At 43.5% G+C, this 23942-nt stretch overlaps 1 protein-coding gene across 4 annotated transcripts in view; it reads left to right on the plus strand.

The window, feature by feature from the left end:
- dgkzb (diacylglycerol kinase, zeta b) overlaps positions 1-23942 on the plus strand; it is a 62720-nt gene that overhangs the window by 37381 nt on the left and 1397 nt on the right. For 2 of the 4 annotated variants that reach the window (XM_083763104.1, XM_083763101.1), the window contains 24 exons: positions 87-188; positions 1110-1192; positions 1345-1405; positions 1586-1699; positions 2536-2676; positions 2895-2973; positions 3106-3161; positions 3305-3367; positions 5106-5179; positions 7117-7219; positions 9808-10007; positions 10374-10474; positions 10683-10768; positions 10953-11001; positions 12822-12862; positions 13116-13261; positions 14108-14185; positions 14651-14722; positions 14928-14956; positions 15101-15144; positions 18144-18264; positions 19088-19124; positions 19739-19838; positions 22152-23942. The exon at positions 22152-23942 is cut by the window's right edge and continues 1397 nt beyond it. In XM_083763104.1, the coding sequence (XP_083619230.1) occupies positions 87-188; positions 1110-1192; positions 1345-1405; positions 1586-1699; positions 2536-2676; positions 2895-2973; positions 3106-3161; positions 3305-3367; positions 5106-5179; positions 7117-7219; positions 9808-10007; positions 10374-10474; positions 10683-10768; positions 10953-11001; positions 12822-12862; positions 13116-13261; positions 14108-14185; positions 14651-14722; positions 14928-14956; positions 15101-15144; positions 18144-18264; positions 19088-19124; positions 19739-19838; positions 22152-22268 (2097 nt within the window). In that variant the 3' untranslated portion in view covers positions 22269-23942. The remainder of the gene's footprint in view (positions 1-86; positions 189-1109; positions 1193-1344; positions 1406-1585; positions 1700-2535; positions 2677-2894; positions 2974-3105; positions 3162-3304; positions 3368-5105; positions 5180-7116; positions 7220-9807; positions 10008-10373; positions 10475-10682; positions 10769-10952; positions 11002-12821; positions 12863-13115; positions 13262-14107; positions 14186-14650; positions 14723-14927; positions 14957-15100; positions 15145-18143; positions 18265-19087; positions 19125-19738; positions 19839-22151) is intronic. The other 2 variants (XM_083763103.1, XM_083763102.1) reach the window with 2 other exon arrangements.

Here is a 23942-nt window from a genome sequence, read left to right on the forward strand (position 1 = left end):
GGTACAATTATGATTCATAATTATTATACTTGGTTTCTATGTTATATCTATGTTTTAACTGTTTCTGCTGCCCGTTGTGTTTTTAGCTCCCAGACGGCCGTTGGAGGCCCTTCCTTATTAAGCCCCTCCCTTCCCAGCTGATGAAGCCTCTTCTAGTGTTTGTTAATCCAAAGAGCGGAGGAAACCAGGTACAGTAGCGGAGGAAACCAGGTACAGTACAGTACCTGTCTGGTACAGTACCAGGTACTGTCCCAGACAGTGGTGGCTCCCAAACCTTTCAGTCCGTGACCACAACGAGGAATCTGATCATGTCTCGCATCCGGGACCCAAACTAGTTAAAATAGCATAGCTGGGTCCTAATTCGTTATAATCGTGCACTTGGTGCACGATTATAACGAATTGCAAACAGACCACTAGGGGGCGAGCCCAACTCGTTCTCGTTTGCGATGCTTTTTGAAAACCTTATAACCATACCTAACACCATGCCAAAAATCAAAAACTTGTCACCAAGTGCACGATCTTGTTGAGCTTGTAGATCGGCTATTTTCACTACTTCTTAAACATTTAGCTTTCTGATTTATGGAATTTCTTTGGTTTTTCTTCGATTTCTTGATGAAATGTCTGAAAAAAAGGAACTGGATTTAGTTTTTAATGCATGGAAATCCATCCAGCCAGCCGGAGCAGCTAATCTCCGTCACCCTTATACCAATCGGCATGAAACTCCTTGGAGGCCAAGTAAAAATCGGCCTGATATTATTGCCCCACCAGGAGGCTGAATTTTGCTAAACACATTTCTTGATAATTATTACTCCTACAGATTTGGACATTACCTCTATTGTCATGTGATCAAGTCGGATCTGTTCGATTTGTCATTCCATCCGGATTGGCTTCTAAAGTTTGCAGGACTGGCCCATTTTGAACTAAATGCCTCAATTCATTGATCACAGGGGTCCTGTGATCGACATGCATACGTTTGATTCAGATCCCATTCCACGGGGCTATGACCACAGTTTGCTGGCCCTGGTGGGCAACACTATCAACACAGCCTTCTAGTTACTGTTCTTTGCTACATACTGTATGTGTTTTGATACCGTGTCTTTTGTCTACAGGGAGCCAAGATCATCCAGTCTTTTATGTGGTATTTGAACCCACGACAGGTTTTCGACCTCACAAGGGACGGGCCTAAAGAGGGGTAAGAGGGAACACACACACAGACACACACACACACACACACACACACACACACACCTTCACATGATAATGATTAATGAACACTGCAGTCTTCCCAGTTGTAATGTGTGTGTGTGTGTGTGTGTGTGTGTGTGTGTCTCTCTCTCTCTCAAGGTTGGAACTGTTCTCCAAGGTTCCCAACCTGAGGGTCCTGGCCTGTGGAGGAGACGGCACGGTGAGGATGCGTCACTAATCAATTTGCCATTTCACAATTGGTTTGAGTAGTGGTTTTAAAATGTGGATGAGGGAGGAGGACTGAATACAAAATAGTGAACGGAGCTACTGCTACCATTGCTACTAGTTGTACGATAAACATTATTACTGGCAAAATGAACGTCTGTCTGTGTGTGTACAGGTCGGTTGGATTCTGTCGGTTTTAGACGAGCTTCAGTTGAACCCACAGCCTCCTGTATCCATCCTCCCCCTGGGCACCGGGAACGACCTGGCCAGGACCCTCAACTGGGGAGGGGTGAGTGTCACACATTTCACATTTTGACCTGAGATCAGATTCTAAAAATGTCTTCTACATCCTGACAGTTTTCTGAAAAAGCTATGTTTCTATGGCAGTCGTTCTTCGATTCTTCAAAAATAGCAGACCTACAAGCTCGTAGCGCACCACTCGGTGGCGCGCTACGAGCTTGTAGATCTGCTATTTTTCAATAGCTAAAGCATAACATAATGCTAACACCAATTGGGGTTCCCGCCCCAAAATGGGTTAATCACAGCCTAGCTTAATTCCAACCTTTTATTTGATCACCTCTTATCTCAGTGTCGTATTGTGTATGTACCTGCTTGCTATTGATGTATTGATTTTATTTGAATGTATTGTTGATGCTATGCGTTTTCTTGACTTTTTTAAATGTGCTTTATAAATAAAGTTTGATTTGATTTGAAATATCCCATTTGTTGTTGTTTTCCCCAAAAATGTTTTCAGTAGATTTTCAAAAACAGTTTATGGCTACTAGAGACAAAAGACCATTCCATTCCTTCGCTTTCAGATTGTGGTTTCTCAAAGTGGCGTCTGGGGACCCCCTAGGGGTCCTTGAGGGGGTCCCCAGAAAGATGAGTTAATATGGCATCAAAATATGTGCAGCCATTTGAAACCTTATTCAGTTGTAAGCTATTAAAAAATAACATATCTACAAGCTGAACTTGTGAGCTTGTAGTTCACAACGGCTATGGTATTTATTTTTGTAATTTATATATGTTTATATATTATTTGAACGTTTTTAGCAACGAATCTTTCATGGTGCTCCGTGGCACAGTGGTCGTCCCTGACCTCTAACACCTGACCTTTAACCCCAGGGTTACACTGACGAGCCGGTGACCAAAATCCTGTCTAACGTGGAAGAGGGAACTGTCGTCCAATTGGATCGCTGGAATCTGGAGCTGGAGCCTAACCCCGACGCCCAGCAGGAGGAGCGGGAGGAGCATCAGACGGACAAGGTCAGTTAACCAATCAGAGCTCAGACCGACAGATACTCAACCATTACCTCGATATGGCTCAATAAAGATTCATAATCCGGTCAATATTGGCTGAACATCATCGCACACATCCATTAAAAGTGTAATGCTAATTTAACTTTGACAAAGAGATGTGAAGACGAAGAAATGTAAGATGTCTGACAAAAGAATGACATCTCGTCGACTCGTTTTTTTCCCAGCTTCCAATCGATGTCTTCAACAACTACTTCAGTCTTGGCTTTGACGCTCATGTCACCCTGGGCTTCCATGAATCTAGAGGTACAGTCACAGTAAACTGGGTTCAGTTGGGATAGAAATATTTGACTCTGGTAGACACTAATCTCACACCAATGCTGTAACAACACCTGTTGAGTTTGGTTTTAACCCTAGAACACTCTGTTTGTCTTTCAGAGGCCAACCCTGAGAGATTCAACAGCCGCTTCCGCAATAAGATGTTCTATGCAGGGGTGAGTGTCTATCTACAGTCTAGTCTAATCTTTCAGTCTACTCTAGTCTGTGTGTGTGTGTGTGATAAGATTGTTAACAGTACAGGTAGTACAGTCAAATGCTATGCTGCATTGTACTCAGTGTGTATGTGTGTGTGTTTCAGACAGCCTTTTCAGACTTCTTGAGCGGTAGCTCCAAAGACCTGGCCAAGCACATCAAGGTTGAGGTGAGAACAATCTAACACTAATACATGAACACTAAAGATAACATGTAAAAAAACATAATGGACCTCCATAAGGAAGGGACTGCACTGCACACTCCAGAGAACAGAAATGGACCACATACATTAAGTGATTTATTGGCACGGCACGTTTTGCCGCGAGCTTCGTCAGGTCAGGTGCTGAAGCTGATGTATTAACTTTAACAACTTAACAAGGTAACATTTGTGTTCATTCATATTTAGAAGAGACATTAACAACAGAACACACCGATGTGAACTGTGCTATAACCATAGACTGTAAAAAATATGGACAAAGCATTCCCCGGGTCTAACATGGACATAAAATGAAGCCTGTAATTCCTTATTCCATATTTCTAGATCCGTTTGGGCCCAGCTGGCCATTGGCTGGCTCCGTTTGGGCCCAGCTGGCCATTGGCTGGCCCAGACAACGAGGCGGGACTTCCCCCCTTACTCTTCGTTGGTTTTTATTTTGACTCCCGTTCATAGACTGTAACGATAGCCACGCCCCTCAGAACATACGCAACTTTATGGTAATTCTTTTAATAAATGGGACCATAATTTTCCAAAAAGAATATTATGACATGAGGAATGAGACTTTAAACTAGTGACTGGAAGCAGAAAGTATTCATGACCATGTTTATTAAGGTAATACAGTCTAGGTGAAGTTGGGCCCAAATACATGGGCCTCTATAGAGCTATGGGTTTTTTTTGGGCCCAATGACAGCGCCACAACAGGCCATTATATGAACTTTCAGGAAGTCCCGATTTCCTTAGTGGCTTCACAAAATATCTGTCTGACTGCCCCCCCTGGCTATAACACTTGCTGCATTAGCCTGGCTAATAAGCCAGACCGAAACAGCCGTTGGCAAAAGAAATTAGCCAGGCTAATGCTGCATCCCATCTGCTTTTTAGTCAATCAGCCCTTGGCTCAAGTGAACCTGCGATGATGTTTTAGCCTTCGTAATTACAAAGGTCACTTTGTGTGAAGCAGTAAGTGGTAATGAGAGCACCTCTGGCGGTCCCATTAGACTACTGTATGTTAATGACACATAATGAACTGGAGCCCACGGTATTTGGATAATTAATACCAAAATATGAAGGCAAGAATATAGCATTAAATTATGGGCAATATTTGAGACAGATTTGATCACTAGCTCGAGGGTGCACTGTAATTAACTTGACCTACATAATGAATGGATTGGCCCGGCACTTTGTGATGCGAAAAGAACAACATCGATGGGGAATTCCCAGAGGGCGGAAGGGCTAGCTTAACTGGTTCCGCACCGGGCCCGAGAAAACGAGATTGATTCACCTTTGCAATGGATGCCATGCCCCGGCATCTCGAGATTTGTTTTATTCCCCATGAAACAGCATTTTATGCTAACGGACCGTGACGTTCACCTAAAAACAGCCAAAATACGTGCACGTGCACGAGCGTGCACACGTAGTCTTTATGTGCATTATGGATCATAATATGCTCAAAATGCGATATGTGACAAAAACAAATTTCCCCCGATCGGATCACCTCTTCACCTGTCCTGTGAAATAACTAGTGGATGTTTACCATTGTTTGAGCCGTGCTAGCGGCCACTATAGCACTGATGGAGTTAAAAGGAATGCAATTGCAATGGTGGGATCGAGCCACTCACTGCTCAAACCTACCTGTAGCATCTTCCTGATCATGTGATTTATGGTCTTCTCTGTGATTGCCTCTCTCCCCCAGTGTGACGGGGTGGATCTGACCCCCAAAGTCCAGGAGCTGAAGTTACTGTGCCTGCTGTTCCTCAACATCCCCAGGTACAGCGAAAGACCTGCTCTACTCTGACCTTGTATCTGTGTTGTGTTCTATCGGAAGGTCACACATGTTTATGATAAACATTACAATACTGGACTTTTTCTTGTAACGGATGTATTTTAGACAGTATTTTGCATTTTTTGTCAAGATTCCATTGATGCCACGGACATACAAAATTAGTATCACTAGTAGAAAGGCATAAAGAGCTCGCACCCGAATGACCATAACAGGTCTGTAACTCTCAGAGTTATGGGGTGTCCTTGGAAATATAAAAGTTTGAGAATAGCCATACATAGTGTAGTAGTAAATCGGTGTCATGCATATTCTGAAGTAAACCCGGAGACTTGATATTTAGTAATTGGGTATTGTGATCAAAATGAAGAAGATTATAATGATGTGTAAAGGATGAAATGTAACGTAATGTTTGTCATAGGGGTGTCAAAAAAATCGATTAGAATTAGAATAGCGATTCCCGTTATGGACGATTAAAATGGATTCATAATTTCCAAAAAAAAAGAATCTGGTTACAGTTACAGGAGTTTTCACTACATGGTGTTTGTGATATGAAATGTAAGCTTACCCTAATCACAGTAAACATCATGTCTTCAGTCATTTTCAACTTACTGTAGTATAGTCACGTCAGTTGGCTGGAGTAGATTGTGATGAAATCCTATGTGTTGAATCGAGAATCATTTTGAATAGAGAATAGTTTTGAATCTGGAAAAAAAAATGCGATTTTTGAATCGAATCGTGACCCCAAGAATCGGAAATCGAATCGTGGGACACCCAAAGATTCACAGCCCTAATTATAATGGTGTGTAAAGGGGGAAATGTAACAGTTGTCACGGACCCTGCTATTGCTACAGAATCTGAGTCCTTCTCCATGCCCTGGCTGTGCTGTAGGTACTGACCCTGTAGGTACTGACCCTGTAGGTACTGACCCTGTAGGTACTGACCCTGCTATCGCTACAGAATCTGAGTCCTTCTCCCTGATCTGGCTGTGCTGTAGGTACTGACCCTGTAGGTACTGACCCTGCTATCGCTACAGAATCTGAGTCCTTCTCCCTGCTCTGGCTGTGCTGTAGGTACTGACCCTGTAGGTACTGACCCTGTAGGTACTGACCCTGTAGGTACTGACCCTGCTATCGCTACAGAATCTGAGTCCTTCTCCCTGCTCTGGCTGTGCTGTAGGTACTGACCAGGGGGGCAGTCAGCCAGATATTTCGTGAAGCCTCATTTGAAATCGGTAGTTCATATAATGGCCTTTTGTGGCGCTGGACTGGACCCAAAAAGCCCCATAGCTCCATAGAGGCCCATGTATTTTGGCCCAACTTCACCTAGACTGTATTACCTTAATAAACATGGTCATGAATACTTTCTTCTTCCAGTCACTAGTTTAAAGTCTCATTTCTAATGTCATAATATTCTTTTTGGAAAATTATGGTCCCATTAATTAAAAAAATGACCATAAAGAAAAAAAAACATCGCGTATGTTCTGAGGGGCGTGGCTACCGTTACAGTCTATGATCTGGATTCCCCTCCCACTCGAGTCAAAATAAAAACCAACGGAGAAGAAGGGGGGAAGTCCCGCCTCGTTGTCTGGGCAGCCAATGGCCAGCTGGTCCAAAACGGAGCCAGCCAATGGCCAGCTGGTACCAAACGGATCTAGAAAGATGGCGACTTACATCAGGAATTACCATATTATTACAGGCTTCATTTTACGTTCATGTTAGACCCGGCGAACGCTTTGTCCATATTTTTTACAGTCTATGGTACTGACCCTGTAGGTACTGACCCTGTAGGTACTGACCCTGCTATCGCTACAGAATCTGAGTCCTTCTCCATGCCCTGGCTGTGCTGTAGGTACTGACCCTGTAGGTACTGACCCTGCTATCGCTCCAGAATCTGACCACTTCTCCCTGCCCTGGCTGTGCTGTAGGTACTGTGCAGGGACCACACCCTGGGGTCATCCCAGTGACTTTGACCCCCAGCGCCAGGACGACGGCTTCATCGAGGTCATCGGCTTCACCTTGACTTCTCTGGTGAGTCCAGAACCCTGCTGTAATCTATACTGTAATCGATCCCTCCCTGTTTTAGGAATGCCATTAATGCAGTACCGGTAGTTGAAAATTGCTGATCTACAAGCTCACAACGTCACATTGTGACACATTGTGTGGTTGTAGATTGTCTATTATTTTGCTATTTGTCACACAAGGTATACATGTATGTGGCTTAAGAGGTGAAACACTTATGCTGTTAAGTACTGCAGTGTTTTCACATGTACTAAAATGGTAAATGGTAAATGGTGCATTTATATAGCGCCTTTATCCAAGGCGCTTTACAGAGATTGTGCATTACATTCACCCATTCATACACCGATGGCAGCGGAAACCATGCAAGGCACCAACTAGCACATCGGGAGCAATTAGGGGTTCAGTGTCTTGCTCAATGACACTTCGACAGTAACTCTGGGGGAGCCCGGGTTCGAACTGGCAACCTTACGGTTACCATCCAGGCACTCTACCCCTGAGCCACCGCCGCCCTGTTACTACTATAATATATGCGTTTGCTTACTGACATCTATTGTGTTGTTTGCAAGTTGTAGTTCAGTAAATTGACGCACTCTAGTGATGCAAATATGGTGCGTTTTACGCCCCTAGATGCAATCGTGTCCTCTTCCGGGGGTCCCTGAACACACTACTGTAATCAGTACTGTATTGAACCAGATTAAAAGATGCATAGCGTGGAAGAATCAGTTGCTAAGCAGAGATTCGGAGGGGGGGGGGGCAGCACACATGAATGTTAAAATGTCAAAGTACTGTAATTAGGTAAGGTTGAACTTGAAACCTGCTGCCAGATTAAAACAATTCAGCCATTGATGGAGGCTATAATATATGTGAGCATTTACATAAAATAATGGCAAGACCACAGCTGTGGCGCTGAGTCAGGACTCAGGTGGGCAGACTTCCTTAAAAGGGGCCATGACTCGGTGTGATCATGCATAAGTCCACATCGTTGAACATAATACAATCCTGACATATAAAAGACCTATTATTCATTCATACATTTAAAAGGGATTTTAAGCATCACCTTGAAAAGAGATGATGAAACTCAAAGTGTTTATCCTTCTAAGAAAGACCTACAACCACCAGTATCAAAACTTGTGGTTGTCGGAATACTGTATGATGAATAGTAAGTCTGACGAAGTTATTGTGTATAGCAATATGGTTATACAGTATATGGGTACAGGAATATAGTATTACCAGTAAGACGCCCTGAGGGTGAGAAGTGACCTCTCCCTTCGCATGCACGCATCCGCCTGGGTGACGGCAGTCACGGCAGACTGCTGGGTGAGCGCTGGCGCTCTGGCATGACTTATCAGCTGACTATCAGCTGACTATCAGCTCCACATATGGAAATCCATCTGTTGTACCAACTTGGTTCATTTGCTACGGTGACTCACGTCGCGGCAACCACACTGGTTATCATGAGACTGTCACAGTATGGCCATATATTGACTTGATATGGGCTTAACCCATTTTGGGCGGGAACCCCTGTTGGTGTTTTAAGCATTATGTTATACTTTAGCTATTGAAAAATAGCAGATCTACAAGCTCATAGCGCGCCACCGAGTGGCGCGCTACGATTTTGTAGGTCTGCTATTTTTGAAAAATCGTTAAAATGTGGCACAAATCATTGAATATTTATTTCAGAGTGAACATTTTTAACTAAAATATTTGCTTCTGGGGGGGTCCCTGGAACTACATATTTTGAGATGGGGGTCCGTGGCCCAATAGAGATAATTCTGGGGGTGCTTGACATGAAAAAGGTTGAGCACCACTGACAAGATGTTAGGATTTAGAAGCCTTTTTTAAATCGAACTCAGTCGAAAATGGGTTAATATTGATGACAAACATCCAGGAAGGCAGTGAGACCACATTTTCATGACAAATTTGAACATGGCGCCATGACTAAAATATCTAGAAACACACATTTCACATGAAAACCCCCCAGGAAAGTATTTCTTGTGTCCTAAACAGACCTGGTTGCAAAATGGTGACGTGGCTTTCAAAATGTATCTGAAATAACAAAAATCACACCCGTGTGAACTGAGTGGTGCAACTCCCCCCCCAACCTCTCTCTCTCTCTCTCTCTCTCTCTCTCTCTCTCTCATTAGCAGGCAACAGTGCAGCACTCTCTCTCTCTCTTTTTCTGGCACAACAGCGCCCCTACTGGTACTAATAGTCATACTGGTGCTCATTAACGTCACATAGGCGGACACATAGGTGAACAACACATAGACACGGACATTGCTGTTCCTTGGAGTGGTCACTCAAAAGCGGCATGTCGCGGATGGGTTAATCAACCCAGAGCCAAAAGCAATTCCATTTTCATCCACAGGGGGTGCCACAAATGCAAAAAAAATAACCCTTTGTTGCAGAAAAATGATTGTTGTGGGGATAAGTCTCCTCCGGTTCACTTACGCATGATCACAGGGGGTGACGTGACATTGTAATAGGTTGGCAAAATCAGTGGGAGGAGCCTATGTAAGCGATTGCGGCAACCACACTTTGCACACATTTTCGAAATTGCAACTTTTCTAGTTTCCATGTTGTCTCTCTCTCTCCAGGCGACTCTGCAGGTGGGGGGTCACGGGGAGCGGTTGGCTCAGTGTAAGGACGCCGTTCTGACCACCTTTAAGACCATCCCCATGCAGGTGGACGGAGAGCCCTGCAAACTGTCTCCCTCCGTCATCAGAATCAACCTGAGGAACCAGGCCAACATGATCCAGAAGACCAAGAGACGGCTCAACAACCCTCGGCTCAACGAGTAAGAAGAACCACCGCTGGTTTCCTGACCTTTTGCTGGATCGGTGGCCCACTTGAAAGCTATTACGGCCCACCCATATGACCACCAACAGCCAAAATACCATGACTGTTTTTGTTTACGTAAATTAAATGTTAACTTTTTTTATATTTATGTTGTTCTACATAAAAAATATTAGAGTTACAAAACGGCCCATCTAAAAGTTTGTAGATCAGCTATTTTCAGCTTTAGGGTTAAAAGTGTGTGTGTGTGTGTGTGTGTGTGTGTGTGTGTGTGTGTGTGTGTGTGTGTGTGTGTGTGTGTGTGTGTGTGTGTGTGTGTGTGTGTGTGTGTGTGTGTGTGTGTGTGTGTGTGTGTGTGTGTGTGCAGTCAGCAGGTCTTTCCAGAGCACATGGAGGTTACGGTGAAGAGGATCAACATGTACGACTATGAAACTCTTCACTACGACACACAGCAGCTTAAACACTCCTGTCAGTACCTAGAACACACAGACACACACACACAATGTTTTACAGTGGTTTTAGAACACATTCCCAGCATGTTGAATGTTTATTGGGACAAATATACCAGAGAGAGATTATATTAAAAAAAAAAAAATTAAAAGGTTTCACAGTCTGACTTTATATATAATGGCAGTATATGTACAGATAAATATCGATTGATCTGTTGTGCTTTCAGCCATCGCTCTAGGAGTCATTGTTGTCCCAGGAGACAGTGATCTGGAGACCTGTCGATCTCACATAGAAGGTCTCCATGACGACCAGGTAAGCGTGCGTGTGCGTGACTGTGTGACTGCGTGACTGCGTGTGTTGAGAATAAAATTGAATACTTTGTAGAATTGAAGTTAAGGTGGTCTGCACTGAATGTAGGATCTCTGTTGGCCTCGCCGTCGCTTTGCCTGACAGATTTGAGCAGGAAAACAGTGTGTCTGTCCCTGTGCTTTTTCAGGACAGCCCGTCGCCACAGAGACTCTCTCATCGCTGGTGTTTTCTTGACTGTAAGTCTGAGCACATGAATTAATGTATAGCTGTTCTAGCCCATTTTGGGGCGGGAACCCCTTTTGGCGTTAGCATTATGTTATGCTTCAGCTATTGAAAAATAGCAGATCTACAAGTGGCGCGCTACGAGCTTGTAGATCTGCTATTTTTGAATAATCAAAGAACCACTGACATAGAAACATAGCTTCAGGTCAAAATGGGTTAACCCATTCTGAACGGGCACCCATTTTGGTGTTGGCATCATGTTGTGCTTTAGCTATTGAAAAATAGCAGATCTACAAGCTCATATCGCGCCACCGAGTGGCGCGATACGAGCTTGTAGGTCTGCTATTTTTGAAAAATCGAAGACACTTTTAGAATCTGATCTCAGGTCAGAATGGGTTAATAATGAAACTGTCAGGATGTAATAGACATTTTTAGAATCTGATCTCAGGTCAGAATGGGTTAAAACACATGTAGGGCATAAACTGATCTTGGACTACTTGTTCCTCTGTGAGGGGCCGTGTCTACCGAGACATTTTCACCTTGAATTGTTTCAATGGTCCCTGCTGTGCCTTCATGTATGGCCTTTTTATCTGTTGCCGAGAGTTGAAATATTCTCAACTTGGGCGTTTGGAAGGGGTTTTTTTTAGGTGAGCACCTTGCATTTTCAGCTGGGAAGAAACACTTTGGTTTGGTGGAGAAGATACAAATCCAGTCCTATTTGTCACAACAGCTTGGAACATACATGGTGACTGATTCCAGTCACCAAGTCATTTTCCTTAAGGTCACACAGCAGAGTTGTTTCTCAAATCAGATCTTTAGGACTGACTGTCCCACAATGTTATGTGCAAGGGATCAGATCACCTTTGTGTGTTCAGAGTTCAGACATCGCCGAAAATAGCCGATTTGTCTATTTTCAATTGGCTATTTTCGACCAAATCAGGCTTCGGTGTCCAGACTGAGGCACGTCTTGAGAGATCAGATTTTAATCTAATTTCAAACCACCTACTGTAGCAGAAATTGGGTTCTAATTTGATTCACAAAGATCCATGCTTCCATGTGTAAATCCAATTTGATTCCAATCTGGACAGGCAAAATATCTGATTTGGGCTGCCAGCGTTTGTTTGTTTATTTATTTGATATGGACATCACAATCACATTGCTCATACATCATTGCTCGTACAATTTGTAGATGCATTGCTTATTACAGTGTGTTAGCACAAGTGCTAATTCTCACCACCTGTCCACAGGAGACTTTTCAAAAAATACACTTTAGTTTAAAAAACCCAATCAAGTACAAAAAATGAATATATACTAATAATATTTTACAAGTCAATTACAATACCCATTACATTAACCTACAAAACAAAAGTAAACATAATCACTCGGGTAACCAGTCAGACACTATACATGTGAGCACAGTTGATCTGATTTCAACCACAGTTTGAGTCCTCTGTAGAACACATTACCACGTTAACGGGCCTTGGGATCCGTCTGAGGATGACTGGTCTAAACATTTGATGTAGTAGTTGTGTAGTGTAGTGTGTGTGTGTGTGTGTGTGTGTGTGTGTGTGTGTGTGACTAGACTATGTGACGCAACATGACACTTATTAGTACATCTTTCTGTTGATCTGAAATTTTGAGTACATTCATTCAAGTGCTCTACTCCCATAGACACTTAAAACCAGACTTCCCTATGTTGAGCATGACATTTTAGGGGATTTATTTATTGTTGTTATCTACAAGCTCTCAGTGTGCCAAATTAAAGTTACTACTAGTGTTTTCTTGTGGTGCATTCCATGTTGGAGAATTGTAGAAGGTCTTGTTTATTTTTCAGGTACAACAGCAGATCGCTTCTACAGGATAGACCGGGCTCAGGTAAGCTTATGCTTTTCTATACTCCGTTGTACCACGTCACCACAACACAAAAAGTTGATATACAAATAAAACTACCGTATTTTAATCTTCAGTATCGATCCATCCTCTCCTCCTCCTCTAATCACTTCCAGGAGCATCTAAACTCAGTAATCTTCAGTATCTATCCATCCTCTCCTCCTCTAATCACTTCCAGGAGCATCAGTAATCTTCATTATCTATCCATCCTCTCCTCTCCTCCTCTAATCACTTCCAGGAGCATCTAAACTTTGTGTCGGAGATCTCCCAGGAGGAGCTGTACATCCTGGACCCAGAGGTGGTGCAGAGGGAGACCGTTGGCACCTCCCCTCCTCGAGCCTCCTCCGCCACCTCCACCCCCAACTCCTCTCCCACCGCCATGAGGTGTGTGTGTGTGTGTGTGTGTGTGTGTGTGTGTGTGTGTGTGTGTGTGTGTGTGTGTGTGTGTGTGTGTGTGTGTGTCCGTCCATGGGCACACTTTAGCGGACAGCCACGGACAGAAGAAGCTGTCTTTTACGTCATTTCCGAGTTTTTAGACAGCTGGTGGATGGAAAAGAAGCTCCACCTCCACGGCTGACTGCCGCGGAGGAGAGCGTTTCTGGGAATCTGTCCGTCGACGGTCCGCTAAAGTGCCCAGACGGGGTGTGTGTGTGTGTGTGTGTGTGTGACACTTTACTGACTTGAATGATTGACAGTAGGCAGTAACATGCAGGCAGACATTACTCCAGTCATGCAATCTGGCATCGTGACCTGTCCCGGTTGACCTGTCCCGGTTTTCAGGCTGTTCTGTCCTACTTTATTTATATTATTAATTATGTATTTTTGTTGTGTGTGATCGGAAAAAAACACCCCGGCGGTTATCAGATTAAACTCTTATGTACATTTAATTTACTGATATCGGACGAACGCCCCCATTACGAGGTCACACGAGGCTCTGTTAATGTAATTATACTAAACAAACACTGTCCTTCCCTCTCCTGTTCTCTCTCTCTCTCTCTCACCGCCATCTCTCTCTCTCTCACCACTCTCTCTCTCTCTCTCTCTCTCTCTCTCTCTCTCTCTCTCTCTCTCTCTCTCACCGGCATCTCTTTCTTGCTCTCTCTCTCTCTCTCTCTCTCTCTCTCTCTCTCTCTCTCTCTCTCTCTCTCTCTCTCTCTCTCTCTCTCTCTCTCTATCTCTCTCTATCTCTCTCACCATCTCTCACCATATCTTTCTTGCTCTCTCTCTCAGGTCAAGATACCTCCTGAGGAAGAGTATTTCCAGTGACAGTTCACTGACTGATGCTGTGGCTAAGACTGCCCTCTGCAGGTAGGAAAAGGGATGACTTGTGTGTGGAAGATGACCAGCTTCACTGTCTACTACTACTGGTTTTCTATCCTATCAGTATTGGCATGAAAATGTACTTTAAAATGTACTTTAAGTACCAAAAGCAGAAAGTACTCGCTATGCAGAATGTCCCATTTAAAGCTTTCAAATGTAATACAAATCTTTTGAAAATAATCTTCATTGTGAGCTTGTAGATCGGCTATTTGTATATAGGGCTGAAGTGGTTAATGTATAGGTTTTGTAATAATTTTCAAAATCTACAAAGTAACTAATAAGTAATTAAAGTTTCCAAGAGTTGTCCTTGGAGATGCTGTCTGTCTGTACACAGCTTAACATCCACATAATGATGTTACTCCTTACACCTTTCTTTGTTGTTGTTGCTGTTGTGCTAAAGTTGTTCATTCATTGCTCATACTGTCTACACTGTTCCATGTCTCTTATTTGAAGGCGAGGAGCTAAGATCATTAATATCCATCGCTCCAACTCTCCATTCGCTGATTTCACACCCATGCTTACTAGGTATGATGTGTGTGTGTGCGTGCGTGCGTGCGTGCGTGCGTGCGTGCGTGTGTGTGTGTGTGTGTGTGTGTGTGTGTGTGTGTGTGTGTGTGTGTGTGTGGCATTTATGTATTATTCCATCTCTCTGTGGTGGGTTTGATATTATCATGGTGACTATTATGTGTACAATGTCTGACTATTGTCTTTCTCTGCTAAACTCCTCCAGCCCTCCCTCATCATCTGACACTGAAAAAGGTAAAGCATCAGTTTGATTCTGTGCTAAAACGTTTTATCGCCCTGTTATCTTCTGTTGCTGACTGGCTATTAATTAAGAGCTGTTTGAGTGTGAAACAGTCGGTGAGTTGTCTGAGTAAACAGTGGGTTGTCTGTTTGTTTCAGTGTCGGAATTGATTAACTGCATCAAGTCTGAAGACATGGATAGAGTAAGTGCCGTATCCATTTCCTCTGCTAATGCAAGTGTGTGTGCAAAGTCAGTTAGTTCTGAAAAGAAATGGCTAATGTAATGAACTAATCTCTTTACTAAAAATCCTCAACTTTGACTTGGTTGTGTTATGTGGAGCTGGTTGAGCATTTAATGAACTAGAGGTCACTAGAGATGTACTAGCGGTTTGGGCCGATACACGACCCGAACACCTACGATACCATTGGGGTTAGACAACACACTCCAATTTTGGGCATACCTGCATTGGGTTTTATTATGGTTATTTGGTTATGGCTGAGTCATGGTGACGTGAGCGTCACGAATACTGGACAACTCACCCCGGTGCTTGCCCGCTTTTCCTCCCGGAATCTTCACCATTGAGGGGGATAACTTTGTAATATGCTATTGGCTGTTTGTATTCTTTTTGGAAAAATATAAAAAGATACTCCTGTGGAAAGGCTATATTATTTTACTTATATTGACCCTATAAACAAAGTAGTATTATTTAGTATATGTAAGGTTTTTCCCACTGAAATGGTATCTCGTCAGATAATCCCCTCATATCCTACAACAACTTCTGTGAACAGACGTCACTGTAGTAGCTTTTCATAAATTATATTTGTACTTAGGCTGTCTGCTGTCATGAAAGTTTATAGTTAGAGAAATTCAAAGTCCAGCCGTCTGCTGTCCAGCCTCTCCCACCCCTCACTGGGGAAAGTTCTGGGAATAAAACAGAAACGGGGTGAGTTGTCTTGTTACCAGCGTCACCACGTGACTTAAAGGGAATGGCACCTGGCACAGGTGGAGGTGTTTTAAAATATTTTGACTTCCTTATTGACATCCCATTGTACCGCCTAGCTGGCTAGCTAGTGGGCTATAGCTACGACAGAGCAGATCAGAGGCAGGAACGTAGGGACGGCAGCTAGCCACTAGCTAGCCAGCTATGCGGTACAATGGGATGTCAATAAGGAAGTCAAGGAAGGAAGGAAGTGAGCATTTCAGAGCTGCCAAACGGTCAAACACAGATTAAAAACGGCTTCTGCGCCAAAGGAAAATTCGCAGTGGTTTCCGTTGTCTCCTATAGCTCCTATATGCTTCGTTTGGACATTCTGACCAGCATCAGGTAACCGCAGCAAAGACGTTTCCGAAGTTATTTATGTCTGCATATCATAATTTCCATAAGGATTTCAACTGATGAACAGGGACCCCACGGGTAGCGATGAAAAAAGATCAACCGGGGGGGTCCGAGAGGGGCTAGGGTTTTTCATGATTCTGAATCCATTCCAAGCATTAGTTTTGCACAAAATACACTCCTTGGGCTAAAGGCAGCCATAGCCACTTGTCCAAATGTTCCTAAAATGTGCTGACCTCATCACATTAGTCATGATGTCCATGGCCGTTTTTAGCCCAAGGAGTGTAATTTGTGCAAAACTAATGCTTGGAATGGATTCAGAATCATGAAAACCCCCCAGTTTGACATGTCACATGCTACTTAACCCATTCTGACCTGAGATCAGATTCTAAAAATGTCTATTACATCCTGACAGTTTCATTATTAATCAGACCAGTGTGTGTCCAGTGGAAACCTCGTATGAATCTGATCTCAGGTCAGAATGGGTGAAGTGAAGGTGGCCCGGGCCGCCAGTTGCCCAGCCCTGCTCTAGAGGATGCTCCATAATAATGTTGTTTGGTCTAGTAGTGCCAAATGTCAACATTGCCCACAAGATGTCTCATAACCTAACTACAGGATTAATTCTTCTGATTTTGGTGACCGACTGACTCTGGGGAAAAAAAGAAGAAAACTTGACATTACTTCAACTTCTCAGACAGTATCAAAGAAGGGTCTGATTGGCTTTAGATTTAGATTTCAGTGTAATGCTCTCAGGATTATTTCCTTTTACTAAACAACAAGGTCAGTTGAGGATTTCTTGATCCCAGAGGAATTCACCTGACGCGCCTGCTATTCACGTTCACATGAGTCAAGTGTGTGTGTGTGTGTGTGTGTGTGTGTGTGCGTGTGTGTGTGTGTCTGCGTCTGCGCATGTGTGCTTGCGCGAGCGAGCACCAGCTTCTTCTGATCACTGGAATTGGTCTGTTTAATATTTACACTGGCATTAACTACTTTCAACCTGGTGTCCTATACTAGTAGTCCGGCAGCCGAGGTGGACGGGTGGGAAATTTAATATAGTCTTTTTTTTATTGGCCTAAAATATTGTTTATGTACAGTACTGTACATACATTCATGAATCCACTTGCTGACCGGCGGAACGTATTGGGCAATTTTTTTCACAGGGGTTTCTTGTGACCCTACCATTAACATCCTATATGCAAAAACTTTCCTTATGCTTTAACCCATTCTGAACGGGAACCCATTTTGGTGTTGGCATCATGTCGTGCTTTAGCTATTTAAAAATAGCAGACCTACAAGCTCATATCGCGCCACCGAGTGGCGCGATACGAGCTTGTAGGTCTGCTATTTTTGAAAAATCGAAGACACTTTTAGAATCTGATCTCAGGTCAGAATGGGTTAAGGGTGGCAGCGGGGGCAGTGTACAGGGTTTGATGAGGGCCCAGGTACGGCCAGGCCTATTGAGAACTCTAGTTGTCGCCGGCTGCCCTGCGCGGCTGCACAAATATCTTTGGGGGCGGGCCCGTCTATAGAGTTTGAATGGACAGGTATCAGTCAAAAGGGAGACATCGAAGAGGAAGGACGGGTGGTGAAAGGATCAACATATGGAATGTCAGAACAGGTCAGCTCCATATATGGAGATGGAGGCGTGATGTCACGAGGCGTGACCATATATGTAGACATGATGTCACGAGGCATGACCATATATGGAGGTGTCCCGTGACACACCTACGGTCGGAAAAATAACACAAACGCACACACACAACAAAATAAAAACAAATCAAAAGTCTAGTTATTTTTCTCTAACCTTTTCCCCTGAGTGACCCCTGGTGTGTTTGTGTGTGTGTGTGTGTGTGTGTGTGTGTGTTTAGCTTGTACAGCTCCACAAGCAGGGGGCAGACCTGCTAGTCCAGGATTCTGAGGGTCGGACGCTAATTCACCATGCTGTGGACACCGGCAACAAGGAGCTCACAAAGTACCTCCTAGACCATGGTACTGACCCATACACACATTGTAAAGCACCTCTTAGAGACCTAGACCATGGTACTGACCCATACACACATTGTAAAGCACCTCTTAGAGACCTAGACCATGGTACTGACCCATACACACATTGTAAAGCACCTCTTAGAGACCTAGACCATGGTACTGACCCGTACACACATTGTAAAGCACCTCTTAGAGACCTAGACCATGGTACTGACCCATACACACATTGTAAAGTACCTCCTAGAGTCCTAGACCATGGTACTGACCTGTCCACACATTATAAAGTACCTCTTAGACCATGGTACTGAGTCTACTGACCTGTCCAAGCATTGTAAAGTACCTCCTTCTAGAGACCATGGTACTGACCTGTCCAAGCATTCGTCGTCACCAATAACTCCTCAGCACTGTTCATTTTGTTAGCAAATTTATTTTAGTCTTTTGAATACCATTTATTTTGGTCATATTTTAGTCATCTGAAAAGAAGACTAAATATCATAAGCTCCGACTCATTGTGAGCTTGTAGATCGGCTATTTTCAGAGTGTGCCTCATCACATCATCACTTAGTTTTAATGTAGTTTTCGTCAGTAAAAAAAAGGTAGTCGACAAACATTTTTTACCAGCTGCAAAACGGCTGGTTAGAGAATAGCCATGAAAAGTTGACGACAGGTCGACATGCTAGTTCATCATAGTCTTAGTCGATGAAATGAACACATTCTGTTCCTCAGCCAACAGTGATAAACTGTTCTAAATAATTTATATACCGGTAAGTTATACCGTATAAGTTATACCGTATTCCTTTCCCTGTGCCTGTGTGTCTGTGTTCAGTGCCCACAATTCACCTGGACCAGACGGAAAAAGAAACGTAAGTGAAACTCTCACTGCATGTGGAGAGAGAACAGATTTTACTTAATAAAATGTATTAGAATAGAATAACATGATTTGGTTTAGTCTTGGACGGTTACTTACTAATGTTAGGTACTGTGGAATTAACTCTTAAACAGTTATATCAATGTATATCAGATATCTGTAACTGTGTCTTATGGCATTCAAAAAATGTTTCAAAGTAAAATAAGCGGCAACGTGTACAAGAGTATAATGTTTATTGTAGAATGTAATATATATTTTTACCACAGACCTACAGGGGCATGTATTGTCTTTTTTTATTGTCTAAAGCTGCGTTCAGACCTGAATTCGTCTCGGTCGGTTCATCCCGTTTGTGCTGCACTGCGCCCGTTTGCGCAACTCTCGTCTTTTCATTGACTTTGCATGTAATCACGCCGCTCTAACCATCCAAGTCTGAACGCAGCTTTAGTCAAACTAATGTCATTAGTATTGTGTAGTTAGTATCTAACAATTGTGTGTGTGTGTGTGTGTGTGTGTGTGTGTGTGTGTGTGTGTGTGTGTGTGTGTGTGTGTGTGTGTGTGTGTGTGTGTGTGTGTGTGTGTGTGTGCGTGTGCGTGTGCGTGCGTGTGCAGAGGTGAGACAGCGCTTCATAAAGCAGCCACTTCCGGTCAGAGGGCCATATGTCACTTCCTGGTAGAGGCAGGAGCCTCACTCAGCAAGACAGACCTTAAGGTATCTCCCGGAGAAGTGTTGCCATGTCTGCTTATTATAAACGACTTCTTTGGCCTTGTTTTTCTGGAAAGTTGCTTGTAAATATGTTGGTGGTGGTTGCAGTTTCTGGGCTTGTTTCTAAAGTGCAGTTGCTTATTCGGGCTTGCTTCCTAAATGTTGTTTAAACTAGTGGTTCCAGGGGTTCATCGCCATACTGGTTTAGTGGTGGATATTTTTGTCAAAATTCCATATTTCCCACAGACATACAAGATATTACCAGAAATGTATAAAGAGCTATCCCCGAATGACCGCAACAGGTCTGTAACTCTTGAGAGTGTACAAATGGAACCAAATGGACCCATAAGGGGCAAGTTAAGGGGTTGAGGGGGTCCTTTGAGAGAACCACTAGTACTAGTTGGACTCCTAATATGCCATAGTGTCGTAGTAAATCAGTGTCATACATATTCTGAACAAAAGCCTGGAGACTTCCCTATTTTATGATCGAAATAAAAAAACGAATTCAAGGATAAGGACAAGTCTTTGCCACAAAACATTTGTCCATGTACAGACATATTGATGACCTGAGTGGTTCTCAAACATTTTCATAACGTGGACCGCTGACCGCACATCTATTTGTCCCTCCCCTAACCCCCATCTGAAAATAATGTTGTGCCGGAAGGGAGCTCCGTACCAGATTTGTGTTGTTAAAAACTTTCAAAAAACTCATATCACTGCATATCTACAAGAAAGATATTTACAAGCTCACAAGGCGTCACAGATTGTGTGCTTGTGTTTGCGCTTGAAGTGCTTGTGGTCTAGAGTCGCTTCTTTTGGGATTGTTGTCATAGACCTGGTTGCTTGTTTCTCTCACAACAACTGGCAACACTGCCCCCCCCCCCCCCCCCCCCCCCCGACTTCTAACCACTTTCAACCTGCTGTCTGTGTTTTTTCGGAAATAGCCAAAACAGCGAGCTAAAAGGATGTTGTTTTGGCCCTGTTGGATCATTTCAGAAAGTCGCACAAAGCACTTAACAGAATGATGTGAAACTTGATTAAACTTTTGTCACAACCGGTCAGCATCATGGCAACGAAAGGGAAAATAATTTGTAAAAAAGCAAAATGGACCTATTCTTCTAATCAGGGTCGGGGTATATGATCAAATTATTACTGTGCATGTAAACACACTCAGTATGTGAAGGGTGTGTGGTATGTGAAGCAGTCTTTAACAATGATTAATGTTGCTTGTCAGAGAAAAATGGCATCATGGCAGGGTGTCTGGCGATGCTCCCAACCCGCACAATGGTGCTAGTGCTCTGTTACCATGGACGAGTTAATGGCAACTGGAAACAGCCCATAATATGAGGGATGTGTTTTTTTTCTTCTTCTCAACAGCCAATGAAAGGAATTGATATATCAGTGACAGTGACTGTATCCATATATGGCAACACGAAAGCCTAGTTTTCTCTCTCTTTCTGTTCTCTTTCTTCTCATATCTGTCCTTACGGTTTCATGCAGTCTCTCAACTTCAATTGAGTTTTTTGGTCTCCTCCTCCGTCAGACAACAGACTATAGGCACCTGGTTGTGACCAGGCTTTTCTCTTCGCAGATGAGTAAGGCTGGAACCGAGGCTAACTAGACACTACATATATTCAGACAGTAGACTACAAATTAGACACACCAGCCATTCGGACAGTAGACTATGCATTAGACAAAAGACAACATCCATTCAAACGGTAGAATATTCAGACATTTTAAAGACACTTTTTTGCCAGGTGCTTGAAAAGCGCTTGGATTACATTTGCTACTTCTCTACTAGCGACCATAAAGACGTCCTTAATAGACACTTTTTCATGATTGGCTGCCTCTAAGCCAATGGGAGTCATGCCCATAAAACCCATAGTCTGAACAGCTGCTGTTGTTTCACGCAAGTGAAAAGTGGAACGCGAGTGGCAACAGATCAGAGAGCTAACTGAGAGCTTGCTGCACCTGGCAGTTATGACCGAGTCATTCTTATTTATATTTACCTGCGCCATCGTCACCAAGTGATTTTTGTGTTTGTGTATTTATCCCATTTTGGGCGGGAAACCCTTTTGGTGTTAGCATTATGTTATGCTTTAGATATTGAAAAATAGGAGACCTACAAGCTCATAGCGCGCGAGTGGCGCTCTACGAGCTTGTAGGTCTGCTATTTAAAAAAAATGTAAGAACGACTGACATAGAAACATAGCTTTTTCAGAAAACTGTCAGGGTGTAGAAGACATTTTTAGAATCTGATAACTGTGATAAAGTAAAACAACAATTATACGAAGTAATTGGTGTGTTGTTTTGTGTCAGGGCGACAGTCCCAGGCGGAGAGCGGAGGCAGCGGGTGACGAGGAGCTCTCTCACTACCTGGAAAACAGACGGCTTCAACAGACACTACAGACACAGGACCACGAGACAACCGTCTGAGAACAGACACAGGACCATCAAGACAACCGTCTGACTGCCTTTCTGACCGTCTGCATGTCTCACTGTCTCCTATCCGTCTGTCTGTCTGTCTGTCTCTCTTTGGTGTACAGCTGTCGACTAATGCTTCTGCTGTAGACATGGGGGAACTGAGCATTAGTCCAATCCGACATACGTTGTGGCCGGTTAAGGGGTAGGGTTAGTGGGGTGCGTGCGCTTATCCGACACACCAAAGGTCCGACATGCGTTGTTCCGACATGCGTTGCGTCGTGCTTGCAGCTAGGGCTAGGTTAGGGTTTGGGGTAGGTTGTCTGTCTAATGACTGTCGGACTGTTACACCGGGGCTCCACCGGGCGCGTCAGCGTCTCGTCTCCGTCACCGTCAGGGAATGTTCCCTTTTCAATCAATGAAGGGTGGCTCCACTGCCCGCGTTGAGTTGCGTTGCGTGACTGCATAAAAATTGCCCCGGTTCGTTTTTTGACGCACGCGACGGAGACGCAACGCGCCCGGTGGAGCCCTGCCGTTAGTATGTCGGAAACTAAAGCCTGTACCCGGGTTTGTAATGTCGGAATAACGAGCCGTCTGACTAATGACACCGACCCGTAGACATGTGGGTGAATTAGACGGGGAGACGGACGAGGAAGACGCGTCAAATGAATAGACGGATACTGTAAATAACATGAGAAGAGATTGAGCATGTTCACTGTTTAGCATCTTTGAGTTAACCGGACAGACATGTGGAGACATACTGAGAAGTGAGAACAGGTAAACTGACTAAATCTATTTGATCATACCTGATTCTGTACGGAACCCGTTGCCAGTCAGTTGTCTTGTCTGACGTGAAGTCAGCCAGTCCTGGTATTTGTCTTAACAGCAACTGAGGTTCCACAAAACATCTCTACGGAACTTGTTTTTGAAATGGACCAAGCATGGGTATTGAGACTCTCCTGTGTTGTTCAAATGGACATATCAATGCTGGCTGTGTTTAAAGGACCACTTCACCACTTTTCAACATCTCTTCATATAATTGGTCCTCACTAATGTCCATGATAAAACACCACCAGTCTCATAGGAGGGCTTTGGGCAGTTCGGACACCCGTCCACCAGTGACATCATCATTAGACAGATTTTTTTTAAACAAGATTTGTTTTAAAATATATTTAGATTTTTATTATCGTGAGAACGATGGCTTCAACTTTTGCATTGCAACTTTTCAGGAAAAGAAAAGCCTGCCGTTTCTATTAGCTTGGATTCACCATCGATGATGTCACTGGTGGACGGGTTTCTGAACTGCCCATGCACAGCCCTCCTATGAGACACAGACTGAGTAGGAAGAAATTGTGGTATTTTATCATGAACATTAGTTAGGACCAATTATAGGAAGAGAAGTTGAAAAGTGGTGAAGTGGTCCTTTAACATTATTTTTCTTCGTCCAGTCGGAACAGATGACAGCTCTCAGCGTGTGTGTGTGTGTGTGTGTGTGTTTGCGTGTGTGTGTGCGTGTCTGACTCTTAGATATTTTTGTTTACTTGAAACTGTTTGTTCAGCAGCTGATATTTAACTTAAATTAGATGTGTTATTTACTGTTAAACTATTTATAGAGAAGAGTATGTTCCATTATGGTCTCACTTTCATTTTCTTTGATTGTAATTTGTTTGGAATATTTCTGTATAAACT

The sequence above is a fragment of the Protomyctophum parallelum genome, assembly GCF_964188405.1.
Source record: "Protomyctophum parallelum genome assembly, chromosome: 4".
Taxonomy (NCBI): domain Eukaryota; kingdom Metazoa; phylum Chordata; class Actinopteri; order Myctophiformes; family Myctophidae; genus Protomyctophum; species Protomyctophum parallelum.